General features: G+C 35.7%; 1 protein-coding gene across 3 annotated transcripts in view; it reads left to right on the forward strand.

Annotated features, from left to right (window-relative positions):
- Positions 1 to 14673, forward strand: part of aff2 (AF4/FMR2 family, member 2) — a 193316-nt gene that overhangs the window by 166698 nt on the left and 11945 nt on the right. For all 3 annotated transcript variants that reach the window (XM_015351809.2, XM_015351811.2, XM_015351812.2), the window contains 9 exons: positions 371 to 1399; positions 1781 to 1896; positions 5151 to 5379; positions 6562 to 6698; positions 7102 to 7165; positions 9123 to 9259; positions 11822 to 11893; positions 13871 to 13964; positions 14362 to 14411. In XM_015351809.2, the coding sequence (XP_015207295.1) occupies positions 371 to 1399; positions 1781 to 1896; positions 5151 to 5379; positions 6562 to 6698; positions 7102 to 7165; positions 9123 to 9259; positions 11822 to 11893; positions 13871 to 13964; positions 14362 to 14411 (1928 nt within the window). The remainder of the gene's footprint in view (positions 1 to 370; positions 1400 to 1780; positions 1897 to 5150; positions 5380 to 6561; positions 6699 to 7101; positions 7166 to 9122; positions 9260 to 11821; positions 11894 to 13870; positions 13965 to 14361; positions 14412 to 14673) is intronic.

Below are 14673 nucleotides of genomic sequence, written 5' to 3' on the forward strand. Positions count from 1 at the left end.
ATGTTTGTGCTATTAATTAATAAGTGATGTAGTACAACACCTCATCTCAGAAAACTAAGAAAGAAACTCATTGTGTACCAGTAAGAACATAATTTGATAAAACATGTATTTATTTTAAATTTATTAGAAATTAGATCCATAAAATGTTGCAAACATTTTAGATATATTTCCTGATAAGATATGTTAGAGAAATTTCTAAATGAGAGACTGTAGTTGTATTAAGCAGAAACAAACTGAAAATTTGGTTTTTAATATAGTTTAGGACAGGAGGAAGTAAGAAATTTTGGTTTTATAAAATATGCATATGTCAATGGTTAAAGAACCATTTTTCACTAAAACAAGCAAATCCAGTTATATTTTCTTTTTTTAGCCTGAACCTCCATCTACAAACAAATGGCAGCTGGATAAGTGGTTGAATAAAGTAAACCCCCACAACAAGACACTAATCAACACTCAACCTGAGAGTCATGGGCTCAACAGCTCTCAGTCTGATGACAGCCACCAGACTGAGGGCCAGGGGTCAGGCAAGGGGAAACCTAGCATGTCACTTGTACAGCCTGATCCAAAGGAGAGAGTTTTGCTCAGTCCTATAAGAGATAAAGCTAAACCCAGGACAGGACAAAAAACACCAGAAGGTAAGATCACAAAGCTCAAATCTCCTGCTAATATAGAGTTAGCACCACCCAGGAGAACAACGGGAAAAAAACAGCCCAAAAAAGTCGAGAGGCCTCCCAGTGCAGAAGAATATAACTGGCTGAAACCAAACAACCCAAGCTCCACACCAAAGGAGAAGGAGCCACCGCCTCTGGAACAGTCCAAAGCTAGAAACAAAGCTGGCAATGGAAAGACTGCCCCCAGGAAAGAACCTCGATCAAATCCAGCAGGACCCGCACAGGACAAGAAGAAACACAGAGGGGCAACCAAAATTATCCCAAAATCAAAGGAGTTCATTGAGACTGAATCATCATCTTCAGAGTGCCATTCTGATCCAGAAGAGTTAGTTAAAATTCCTCCTCCTTGCCCTGGACCTAACAACATCGGTTTACTTAAATCCAAGGACTGCAACAGCAATATATTGAGTGTCAGCAGCCTAACTAGCACCAGCAGTGCGTCTATAGACCCTTCTAATGGTGACTTACTAGAGGATCACCTCTTCTCTCCCATCCCCATGGTTCAAAATGTTGCTGAGCTGTTGTCTCCACTGAGGGACTTTGAGGAGATCAAGTCTTTGTGGGTAAAAATTGAACTTAGCTTCCTATCTCGGATCCCTGGGCAGGACCCCCCAGAATCAACTCCTGTTAAGGCTGAGCCCCGGGACTCGAGTAACAAGCACAGACGGCAGTCCCCAGCTTCAGCTACTGCTGAAAAGCCCTCCAGCAAAACCAAGAGGAAACACAAGGCAAGTGCAAATCGCAGCCAGATGCCATTTCCAATTACATGACATTTTATAATCATTTTAATTTCATAACTTTTTTCTTGGGTTTACATAAAATACACAGACAACCTCTTGATACGCAACTTGCTTAGATACACATATATGTATAACATGCGTAACATGGGTATTTGAAATCGTGAAATTAAATCTGTATTATGAAAAGAAAGTAAAGTTTTAATTTAATAGTTGAGAATCTTTTTGTTCCACCTATTAATTTTACCTCTGATTGTTTTGTCTGGGATTCATGCTAGTGTTATTTTATTAGGAATAGTCAAATTGATATTAATACAAACAAGTTTATGCAATGATGATTGTACTATATATGTTTATATGTTTCACCCATAGTCTGAGAATTGTGATGCAGTTAATGGCAACAAGAAGTTACGGCTGGAGAAAGAAACTTTGCTGCTTCCTCCTTGTATATCACCAATACATAACCACAAACTCACCAGCACAAAAGAGTAAGTATTTCACTTCTACCTGCCTCTTCATTATCATCTTTGTTTTGTATATTGTATAAATGTATTTGTAAGTAATATTCCTTTCACTTTTACCTTCACAGTCAGGGGTTGCTTTTTTGTGTTATGTAGACGTATTAAAATCAGTAACAGTTATAAGAGCTATCTGTTAGTCAGTGGTAAAACAGACATGCAATTATCTCAGGCTGCCATGGTCTTGCAAGGGTAATTCCTGGTTCACCCCTCTGAGCTCTTATTGTTGTGATCTAAAGAACATGAAAAACTTGCAGTGAATCAAAATGCTGCAAATGAAGAAGTCTGGCTGGAAAATACACTGAGTCACCCTCCAGGCTCTATTTTGACGCTAGCTGTTTGTATTGTCAAATTACATGAAAGTAATTTTTCATTGATGTGAACACTGATGCTAATTTTAGATTTTCAGTTAGTGAAGTAAAACCTATCATTTGTGGGTGTTTGAGAAGAAGGCAGTTGGTTATCCTGCTAGCCTAAACCCTTACAGTAGTGGATCACTGAACTCAACTCAATACTGTTTAATGTGATTAACCTTTTGTAAAATGGAAGCTTTGGTATTTAGTGTATGTATTGCTTTAGTAAGGGACTGTTGTATATTGCTGTGCAACAGAACATTGTTGCCATGTAAACAGCTTCTAAATCAATAATCATTAAATAAACATAAATTAAAAATGATCATCAGAACTTCTGGATTCAATATAAGATAGTATATTATAATAATAATAATAATAATAATAATAATAATTGCTTACGCTTATATAGCGCTTTTCTGGACACTCCACTCAAAGCGCTTTACAGGTAATGGGAACTCCCCTCCACCACCACCAATGTGCAGCCCCACCTGGATGATGCGACAGCAGCCATAGTGGACCAGAATGGTCACCACACATCAGATAGCGGTGGGGAAGAGAGCAGAGTAATGAAGCCAATTCATAGATGGGGATTATTAGGAGGCCATGATTGGTAGGCCAGGATGCCAGGGTTACACCCCTACTCTTTTCGAGAAACACCCTGGGATTTTTAATGACCACAGAGAGTCAGGACCTCGGTTTTACGTCTCATCCAAGGACGGTGCCTGTTTACAGTATAGTGTCCCCGTCACTATACTGGGGCATTAGGACCCACATGAACCGCAGGGTGAGCGCCCCCTGCTGGCCCCACTAACACATCTTTCAGCAGCAACCTTAGTTTTTCCCAGGAGGTCTCCCATCCAGGTACACCTGCTTAGCTTTAGTGGGTTGCCAGTTGTGAGTTGCAGGGTGATATGGCTGCTGGCGATATGATTATGCATCATATACACATTTAAAGGTAACTAAATATTTCATACAGTAATTTTTAACACTTGGACAAAGGGCTTTATGAAGTTTGGCATTCTGTAAAATCATTAAATTCACTATGAAGAATTTTGAAAGCTATACATGAGGTGGAAATACAGTACCAACATGCTTAGGAATTGTTAACAAATTGGGAAGAATATCGCTGCATGCAGGCACAACATCTTTAATGCTTTTAAGCAGTTCCAAAGTCATTAGAGCTGGAACTATTTTCTGGTTGACTAAACAAAACCAATGATTATGAGTTTATACTGTATGTTGAAAATCAAATTTTAATTTTAGTCTCAGCTTCAGGTATTGTAAGATTACTGGGCTTCAGGCTATCCTTAGCTTTGTTAGGTAATTTTGAGTTCTGTTTTGAGTTTTGAGTTCTGGATCAAAAATAATCCACAAAATCATTGAAAATGACAAAAAAAGGGTATAAATAATAATATTTTCTTAACAATAGCCATAGGGGCTTCTATCCCCAAAAATATAGATTATCCACTTGTATGTGTTGGTTTTATCATGAAGTACTGTACATATAGTAAATGATAGGCCTACAGTATGAAAAACACAGCTAGTGAATCACATAGAAACCCTCATTTCCTTAACATGTTTTAGTGGAATATTTACAGCAGGGTTTATAGCTGTACTGTAAATATAGTTACAAATAGTACCCATAGTGTTAAGGTCTTATTCAATTAGTTTGATTAATATGTCTGTATTTCCAGAAGAAGCAATATCATTTAAACAGAATTGAAAATAAATTTTTAAAGGATTGGATGTTCAACTGTCTAATCTTAAGGATTATAGAACCGCTTGTTTCAAAGAGAATACTATCATTTTTAAGACAGTCTATGCTGCAGGAATTCTGCCACTTATCATTGGTTTGTTTTGGTGCTGTGCCATGTTTGAGATGAGTAAGCACTACTGCAGAGAGAAGCACCAACAAGTTTCTTTTTCTCTTCTGAAATCCTTTCCTGGTGCCACCTAAAGCATGTCAAATATTTAGCAGTCTTCCACTTCAGCTGTGAATGAGTTTTCAACTTTAATCCGGGGGAATGGCAATTTAAAGTTTGAAAAGTCATGTTTTAGTGCAAACTACGAAATCTTACAGTTTTAGTACCAGAAACCTGAATTTGATTTATTCAAATGCATTTATCTATTTTTTACCTCCTATGGGATCAAATTTTTTTTCTTGCAGGCAGTAAGAGTGATTAGATATAATTACTTACATAAATAACTAGAGAATGTATTGCAAGGGAATTTTGCTGAATGAAAATAATTCAATAGTATTTAATTGTTTTAAACTTTGTTTCAAGTAGAATATATCAAGTAGTATATATCTAGCAGTAACTAGTTGTAGGTGTTTATTATTTTTATATAAACAATTTGTGAAGTATTTGTAAATTGAATGAATTGAAATTCTTTCTAAAAAAACATGCTCTGAATGATGAATTGTAAAATATGGAGATTTCAGAATTAGGTGGGAGTTTTTAATGTTACTTAAATATATTATTGTAATTACTCTGTTGGTAATTTAAGTAATGGTAATAGGTCAGTAACGTTGATGTTGCTGTCACTTGGTTGCTAGAATAATTATGGACATCTTACACAATAATAGAAGTAGTAAGCATAGCTACTCTGTACACTTAATGACTCCTGGAATGATATTTAATTCATTGTTTTGTTTACTCTTTTTCTTTTGGTCACGATACACTCAAATGTAAATGTAAGCTGAAGAGCATTAAGATTCTACATGTTACATGTGTGGTAAGCAATTTCTGTGGCTTGGAGTAAATTCTTTCCTTTGAAAGAGGGAATACTTTATGGTAATCTATTGTCATTTTATTCATTAATCACTTTACTCCTCTCCCACTACCTCTGCTTCTTTCTGGTGACCTGAAGCTCCTTGAAGAAACAACCCAGGAAGCGGGAAGAAAAACTCCTTCCTCCCCCCCTGTCTCCTCTGTCAGACGAGCCGCTACACCTGCGGAGAAACACTGAAAGCAGCTCGTTCATCCAGGAGGGTAGCACCAGTTCAACCAGTACTTTGCCCACTCATTCCACCTCTGCCACCTCTAACAGGCACCGCAAAGGAGAGAACAAAATGGTCACACATTCCAAAACTGTCAGTGTGAGTGAAAACATATTTCTTCATTGCAAATGAATAGGCTATAGCAATATACTAACAGGAATACAACATGAACAGTAATTTCTCTATTAAATCAGTTTTTATAGCTTGTTTGGATTTGAATGTGGACATAATGTCCACAGTGAATAAGGCCTACTTTTAATATTTGTTCAAAAATAACAGCACCTCACACACTTGTTAAACACTGAGAATGGTTAGGAAATTCTGGTCCAAAGGAAACAGTGCCCCCTGCTGGTGTACTAATTTTTATCAGCAGCCAAAGGTTTTTTTGGGTGACACCTTTTGAAGTATTGAATGGGATTAAGTCTAGGCTTGTGAGATCTGACATGGTTTGGTTTTAAATCGCCAATACTGCTAACTTTATATATTTAAAATACTATTTTGTTCCTAATTTAAATATATTTGCAGATAATTAGATGTACCATCCTTGTGAGAAATGAGTTATGCAATCAATAAAGAAGAAAATCAGTTATGGTAGAAGAAGCCACTTATTGCACAATGTTTGACTATCAAAAATGTTATTGTCAAGATTATTACTGTACCTTAACTAAAACATAACATTTTTAGATGGCATATTTAGGAAAAAAAAACAATGAAGTACGATTTCTTCTTGAGCAAATGTTATATTCTGTATGTTAAAAAATAAAGAAAAGGGATTTTTTGTGTTAATGCCTGTTACTTTTTAACTCACGGTATAAAGCTTTCTATATGAATTTAAATAATATATATAAGAGGGTAGTTTTGCTTTATATAACACTTTTATATGGAGTTCTGATATTTTCTGCTTCATTTGTTTCTGTTGATCTGGGTTTATAAACATAAAACTGACTGTTTATTAGAAATTTGGCTTCTGTCTGTTTGAATGGTAAAGAAGCCCAATTCAGTTTCATTGAGTGTGATTTAGTTTGCAAAAGCTGGATGGACAGTAACCTCAAAATCGTTTGCTTCAGGCTTTTGCTGCCATTTCCTGTGTTTTCCAGTACTAATTACTTTTTGGAAGAAACTCAAAAAAGCATTTAAGACAAGAAAATGGAATCCATGTGTGAATTTAACAAAAAAAGACACTGTCAGAAATACTATATAGTACAAATTGTGTTCATCGAAGGTATTATTACAGACCAACTGAGCATTAATTTTGACCTTAATTATTATTTTTGTGTGCAGGAAGAAGATGCCCACAGTAAGCCTCCAAGCGGGTTGGTTGGCAACGGACAATCCGACCCTGACCTTTGGTCTAACCTATCATCAACATCACTAGACCACCTGGAGCCAAGAAGGCCCAAGCTGACGTTTGACGATACGTAAGAGTTGCATCTGGGTGGCTTTGTGTAAACTGGCTAATAACTCAGTATTGAATAAGTTGATTGAAGTTGATTTCTGGCAACATAATCGAATTAACTGAGAAATTACTCCACAATCCCATTACAAGCACATCCTGAAAAATAACATTTAAGAACTACAAGTGAAAAGAAATGGACTTCTTTGGTACTTTAAAAAATTGAAACTGCTCTTGCAGAAATGTTTTAATCAGATACTAGACCTTACAGGTTTTATCATGTTGTGAAGATGGCAGGTACTCAAATAGGAATCACATTTTTTCTTTTAGTTAGCTTTTCCTCTCTTATTGTTTTAGATTTCATTAAAAATGCTATTTTTTTCTGTCAGCCTTTGTTACAGTCCATGTTACTCCCCTTTTTCCCACAGACTTCAAAATGCAGACCACTATATGCAAGAAGCTAAGAAATTAAAGCACAAAGCGGATGCACTGGTATGCTTCAAAATAAAATTAATTTGTGTTTTTTTTTCTTTCTGCTGTTTTTTTAGAGGAATAAGCATGAATCATGATGTATCTGTCTCTCATATTCCCCTTGATTACAACATCCACAATATTAAATCAGATGAAGCATTTTATTACCTTTACTATGGGGATTTTGAGTTGATAATTAATACCTAGATAAGTAAATGCGCTGAGGAATAAGAGGTTAATTGTGCATATCAGCTGGGAGATACAAATTATAAGTAACTCTCATTTTCTTTGAGAAGCCCTAAAATGGACTTACATTAGACTTCTGTTGCTTTGTTACTACAGCAGCTCTGATTGAATCGAATGGTCACTTACATTTTAATGCAGAAAGCCAGTCTTGATTTATACAAACTCATATGGCTGTAATAATTGGATTCTAGAGATTATTTTTCCAGCCTATATGTTGTATTGAAAGTTACATGTATATTATTAGAAATATGTACTCATAAAACCAATGATGAGTACAAATTACAGGAAATTGATTGTCAGAATACATAAACACCGTTATAACAGAAGGATACAAATCATAGTTTTTGCTGGATAGTAGTGTTAATTGATACGTACTGTGGATTTGTCCTGTAAATCCTATTTAGAATCATATTTAAAAGGCTGTATTTTCTGTATCACTGCTTTAGAGATATGTTTCAGGAATACATTCTGTGATAATACATTAATGTAATAGAACAGTTTAATATAATGGAAAATATACAGCATATCCAAAAGTTACTGATAAATATTGCTTGATATTTCTTCTCATTTCTAATTGATTCATTGATTGATCATCATATTAATATACTAATGCACAAAATATATGCAATAAAAATACAGGTCATTAAGAAATTTGAATTGCTGCCAAAACTAAAACAGAAATTCAAACCAGGTATGACCTCTCTGACAATTAATTAACAGTCCTGGCAGCACAGTACACATGGAGGAGATCAGCCTCTGTATTGTTCAATCATACTTCTAGTGCAACCCAGCCTGCTCGCAAAGGTTGGCCAGTTGAAGTTGTCTCCTCATGGCCAGAGCTGGCTGTGGCTAGAGCTCGATATTATTATCTTCTCTGAAGTCATGCCATTGTATTCCTAGCTATGCCTTTTCTTGGTTTGTCCTGCCTGAAAATTAAACTTGTGAAAGTTATCAATGTATCACTAAGCAGTGTGGCTACCTTCAAGACGCACAGAAGCTGTTTTTGTGTGGGGAGGAATCTCCTTCATCTTGTTAATTTATACTATCCCAACAGTTGGCTTGTACAAAGAGTCAGAATAAATCGCACCATGATATCTTCACACATACAGTCTTTGATAAGGTCTGCCAAGGTTACAATGACATTCACTGATAAATAAAACAGTACCCCACTCTCTCTGCCATCACCTCAAATGTTCTCTGCTCCACAGGAGACAGGATCTCTCAACTATCTACTACCTCTGAATGTGCTCTGAGCATGCAGATCATTTTCACACACACATTATTACCGTATGAGCTGTAGTTACAGCAGTCTGAACATGATTGCACAGATGAATATAGTGAGCCAGGGCTGGAGAGGTGACTTTCCACAACATGGCCCGTCCTATATAGAGCCGGATTCCTGTTCTCTCTGAAAGACTGATGATTGCTGGAACGGACCATCTCATGCTCTGGAAAATTTCTCTCATAAATGGACATTCAATCCTTAAATCAAGCTAACAAGCAGGTGATCATCATTACTTAGAATTACATGAGTTAAATTTCTCAAGGTCAAGTACCATATAAACAATCAGCAAATGTTCACTTTTTTTAAATATAAATAAAATTATCGATGTGCTGATAAAGCTATTGACACAGCTGAATAAGACTAAGGTGTTTTCCCAGCATATTGCTATGTATTTAGATTACTACATACTGTATTCGGACTTCATTTATGTCTTCTTTTTTTTTTTAGATGGAGAAGTTTGGCAAAGCTGTTAATTATGCAGATGGTGCTCTATCATTCATAGAATGTGGGAACGCTATGGAAAGAGATCCGTTAGAAGCAAAATCTCCATACACAATGTACTCAGAAACTGTGGAACTCATCAGGTTAGTCTTCTTACTGCAATCTCAGCCTTAATTCTCCTAATTTTTTTTACAACTTTCTAGGATTAAATAAAAATGAATCATTTAGATCAGTGGTTCTCAAACTTTTTGGACCAAGTACTTCCCCTGTTCAAACCAAAGCATCCAAGTACCATCTCCAAGTCATCTTCTCATAGGAAGCACAGAAAACCTCAATGACCAACATGAGCATGTGCGCACACACACTCATACATACATATAATAAAAATAGCACTGAGCACTTAGATAATTTGGATCGTATCACTTTGTAGCCATTTCCGAAGCTTGCTTACACTAGCAGTGCTTTCTGTGTGAGGTTCAGCAGCAGATCTAGTGTCCTCCATGTTCTCAACAGTGTGCGTGATCTATCGGAGTTGTCTTCAGTACTCTTGGCATCTATTCCTTTCAGCCATGACGTAGGTAGGTTGGTCCCTTTTCAGGCCATCAAGGCCCATGGGGAATGGAGGGCAAGGGCCATCATTTTTCTTGACCATCTGACACTGGAGATGGAGGTGATGTGGTCAGCATCACGCTCAGGCTGACTTATTACCCCCAGAAAAGTTAAACCCCAGTACTCATTTGGAAAGCAGGCTGAGTGGACCTGGGAGCCGTCTGGAAGGCATTAGAGCAAGCTACATCGCTTGCCCCAAACTGAGATTGAACCTGGGACCTTCCAGTCAGGAGCTAGACGACCTTGCCATCTGAGCTACCATGGCTCCATCAGCTATGACATAATACTTGATTTTTGTGAGGTATTCATTTTCGATCAATTGTTCTGTTTGCGAATGTGGCGCTGTTGGAGAAATTTTTACCCGTTTCACCTTAAAAGACAGTCAGGAGTCCATCTCAGGAGTTAAAAAGTTTTTAATTCATATGCATGAGAGCAAAACACACATAGATGCTGGGTGTATTTTTCTCAAAGTAATTAACCTAGAACAGTCTTGAATATTTTTTGTTATCTATCATGCTTCCCTTTGCTTACCAGCAGCCATATCACCCTGCAACTCACAACTGGCAACCCACTGAAGCTAAGCAGGTGTGAGCCTGGTCTGTACCTGGATGGGAGACCTCCTGGGAAAAACTAAGGTTGCTGCTGGAAGAGGTGTTAGTGGGGCCAGGAGGGGGTGCTCACCCTGTGGTCTATGTGGGTCCTAATGCCCCACTATAGCGACGGGGACACTATACTGTAAACAGGCGCCGTCCTTCGGATGAGACGTAAAACCGAGGTCCTGACTCTCTTTGGTCATTAAAAATCACAGGCCATTTTTCAAAAAGAGTAGGGGTGTAACCCTGGTGTCCTGGCCAAATTTCCCATTGGCCCTTACCAATTATGGCCTCCTAAAAATCCCCATCTATGAATTGGCTTCATTACTCTGCTCTCCTCACCACTGATAGCTGATGTGTGGTGAGCGTTCTGGCGCACAATGGCTGCCATCGCATCATCCAGATGCTGCACATTGGTGGTGGTGGAGGGGAGTCCCCATTACATGTAAAGTGCTTTGAGTGGAATGTCCAGAAAAGCGCTATATAAGTGTAAGTAAATATTATTACAAGATTGGCAGTGTTCCAAAATAACGCACATCTTCCTACCTCCCTAGATCACTTCTTTTAATACAATTGGTCACTTAGGTTCATAGCACGCATTCCTATACAATGGTTTATACATAGCAGCCCTTGTGTCCACTAAGTACGTAGGCTATGTATTTGACACATAAACTAATTTTATTAAAATATGAAAACCTGTTTTAAGCTTTCTGAAACTGATTAATTAAATTACAGATCAAACATTTTAAATAACTTTTATTCAATTTTTAATTCCCCATTTTTCAGTGCACACAACAAATTTCCAGGGTCATCTGGCGTACCACCTGGGGGCACTCCGTGTACCACTTTGAGAACCACTGATTTAGATAAAATGACCAGTGCTTAGTTTAGTAATATAGTGAAAAATTAAATTATTTGGACCTTTTCTGCACAAGTGCCACTAGATATTCATTATTGATGATTGAAATAATTTGTGATTTTTTAATTTTGAATTACAAAAGGGCTGAGAATTGAACTCATGTTTTGCATTTGCATTTTTAAAAATGATTCTTATAAAACAAATAATTTGTAAGTACATTGGAATACAGTGTTTATTCTGTACAATTAATCAATTCAGTGTACAATTATTTGTTGAATGTCAAATTTAAATAGAAAAGTGTCTTAATTAGTTTTATCATGGCTTTTAAAGCAATGAGGAAATTCCAGTCACTATAATTGTGATATTTTACTTGGATATCACTAGAAAAACAGATAAATATAGAGAGTAAGTTCTTGATCATTAAAGTTATTATCTTGCTTTTTAACTTTGTCTTTCAAATGGAGCTCTATAAAACATTCAACATGATGACAAAAAAAACATGGCTACTGTATATGCTGTATGAAATTTTGCAAAATAAATAAGAAAGTAGAGAACATTTTTAGTCAGCATGTATAATATGGCTTTAGAAATACAGTCTGTAAAATAAACTTGAATAACCTGAATCTTATTTTTAAAATTTAAAGGTATGCAATGAGATTAAAGAACTTCACTGGCCAATCTGCTACGGTGGGTGAAAAGAAACTTGCTGTTTTGTGGTAAGCCTGAATCTATCTTCTATTTGCAAGCAGAATGTTCTCTGTTATTTCAGGCAATAAACATTTATAGTACTTTATGTGAACTGCCTACTGTACATGTATGTGCATCTATAATGCAAAATGAATACGATTATTTAAACAGATTCCTGTTGTACTATGGGTTTTCTTTCTGAGTTTTTGCCATGTTTACGCAGGCACTTATTTGAAATCGCATGTCATTTATCTTTGCACAGACCTTGAGGCCTCGGTTAAGTCATTGTTTTGTACAGTTACATAAATACTTGCAGGTATGTGGTACCTGTAACGGTATGTAATTTGCAGTATTTTAAAATATTAGGTGTTATTCTTTTCTTTACTAAAACATTATGCAAGTCTGAACTCAACCATCACATTATACATCCACATATAATGTGAGAAGATTTAAACCAGCTACATTACTTAATTAGCTAAAAAGTTTCATTTCAAATGTTATTAAGCTACTAGAGAATAACTAATGGTTTCTGTCAGCAGCTGTCTAAATACAGTACATATATTCAATAGTTAAAAGAAAATTGTGATGCCTGTCATATCTCAGTTGTTTTTTTTGTAATTGCTTATTAATATTTAGATTTTGGTTGTAAGGCATGTGTTCATATGATTTAAAAAACATATTAAATGTTGAAAATTAATATTGTGCTTTGCAAATAAGTATACTATAAAATTATGGAAACTGAACTTGTTTTTTTTCTAAACATTAGATAAATTATAATATATAATTATTGCATTTGTGCAAAGTTCTGCCCACTGAATTGTTAGAGTTTGTTTTTTATTACATCAGGGATTTTCAATATTTTAGGCTTATATTTTCAAAAACAATTTCAATAAGGACCCTATTTACACATAAAAGCGGACTAAAATCCATAATTAGAAATACTGCTAGTATTAAGAATAAAATATTTAAAAGTTGAACAGACCCTGAACATATACACTGTATGTACTGATTTTTACATGGTGGTAGACATGTTGGTGACATGGTTTCCTTTAACATATTCAGAGGATCCCTACGGGTATCCAGGAAAGATACTGTAAGTGTAGTACGTAATTGTAAATTTAACTTAAAATAAAGTCTATAGACTTTAATATCTGCAATTTTCCACTAGGCAGTTACTTCTAAGAGAAAAATATCAGTACTGTTTACTGATGATGCAGTCTGCCTAACATTCACAAAGTCTAAACACATCAAATGATTTAAGTTTACAATATTAAGTTTACAATCAATCTGTGCAGTTCACTACGTTTTCACATAGCAGTGTTTATTGTGAAGTACAGTGTACTATATACTGTATGTCAAAGAGTGTGATATAATCTCTTCCAGTATCAATGGACATGTAACACGTCTCAACAAGTCATTTGATCAATGGAGTGTCCAACACATCCCACTAATTACAGTATAATAATTGTAAAATATAAAATATAGTGGAGGGCACCAGTCCTCGTCCAGGAGGTCCATACATGAAACAGCTAGTTTTTGTTCCAACCGAGCTCCGTTACACAATCGAACCATTAATTTATTTAATGACAGGATTAATTTGAATTGTTTGACTCTATTCAGCTCTTAAACCTGTTGACCATTAACTATGGCATTTCATAAGTCAAATCCCAAACTTTTTAGCAGAAAAACTAAATATTCCAATCAAGAAACTTGTTAGTTTAATTAACGCTTCAGTTTGATAATTAAGCTCAGCCGGAATGAAGACCAGCAGGTGTGTGAGCCTCCAGTAGCAGGATTGGGAACCCCTGCAGTGCACTGCTGTATGCCATTTGGTGCTCTGTTCTATGATGTCATTGTTATTACTGAAATAATAGCAGAATGTAAGTGAACCAGGATACAAAAATGTAATAAATCTTATTTCAAATAACACAACTGTGTTAAATAATAGCACCAGAAATGGCAAAACAGATTTTTGGTTAATGCATGTGGTTTGTTGTTAATTGCAGTTACAGATGTTTGTCACTTCTGTACCTGAGAATGTTCAAACTGAAGAAGGATCATGCAATGAAGTATTCCCGTTCCCTTATGGAATATTTTAAGGTAAATATTTATTTCTTTCACATCACCAGTATAATTCAGAATAATATAAGTTGAAACAAAGAGATTGTACTTTTTTAAGTGTTGACTTTTCCATTTAATCCCAAAAACAAATTTATTACTCTAAAGAAAGCACATTTACTATTTTTTGGTAATTTAAAGCTATTTAGCTTCGGCACCTTTTCTTCTTCAGTATTCAAGTGAATTGCACTCTTATTTGCATTATGTCAAGATACAATTTAAGTATGTTCTCTTTTATTGTCATTATGATTGTTACATGTCTTGCTGAAGTTCAGCAGTTTATTTTTTTTTGCTAAATGGAAAGTGTTATTATACTAGCTTAGAAAAAACAAAATTCTGTTCCAGTCTTAGTTTTGACCACTATATTTTATTATTTCAGAACTCAGTGAAAAGTTCCCAGGCACCTTCACCATGGGGTGCCAATGGAAAGTAAGTATGCCTTTCCCTATATTCATCACATTACGTGTTACAGTAGGTTGTAGGAATACCACGCATTCCCGTCAGTCTGTAATTCCCAAACTTAATGTGGGTAATTATATAAAAAAGAGTTGTGGTACTTGGGCTCACATACATCTATCAACATACAATCAATATGTTTCCCTTATTTTCAAGATGTCCAAGTGTTGATTGAAACTTTTTTCAAAAATTTGTATTTTGCACAGCATTTTTTAATGTTTTATAAACATGCACC

The sequence above is a fragment of the Lepisosteus oculatus genome, chromosome 8, assembly GCF_040954835.1.
Source record: "Lepisosteus oculatus isolate fLepOcu1 chromosome 8, fLepOcu1.hap2, whole genome shotgun sequence".
Classification (NCBI taxonomy): domain Eukaryota; kingdom Metazoa; phylum Chordata; class Actinopteri; order Semionotiformes; family Lepisosteidae; genus Lepisosteus; species Lepisosteus oculatus.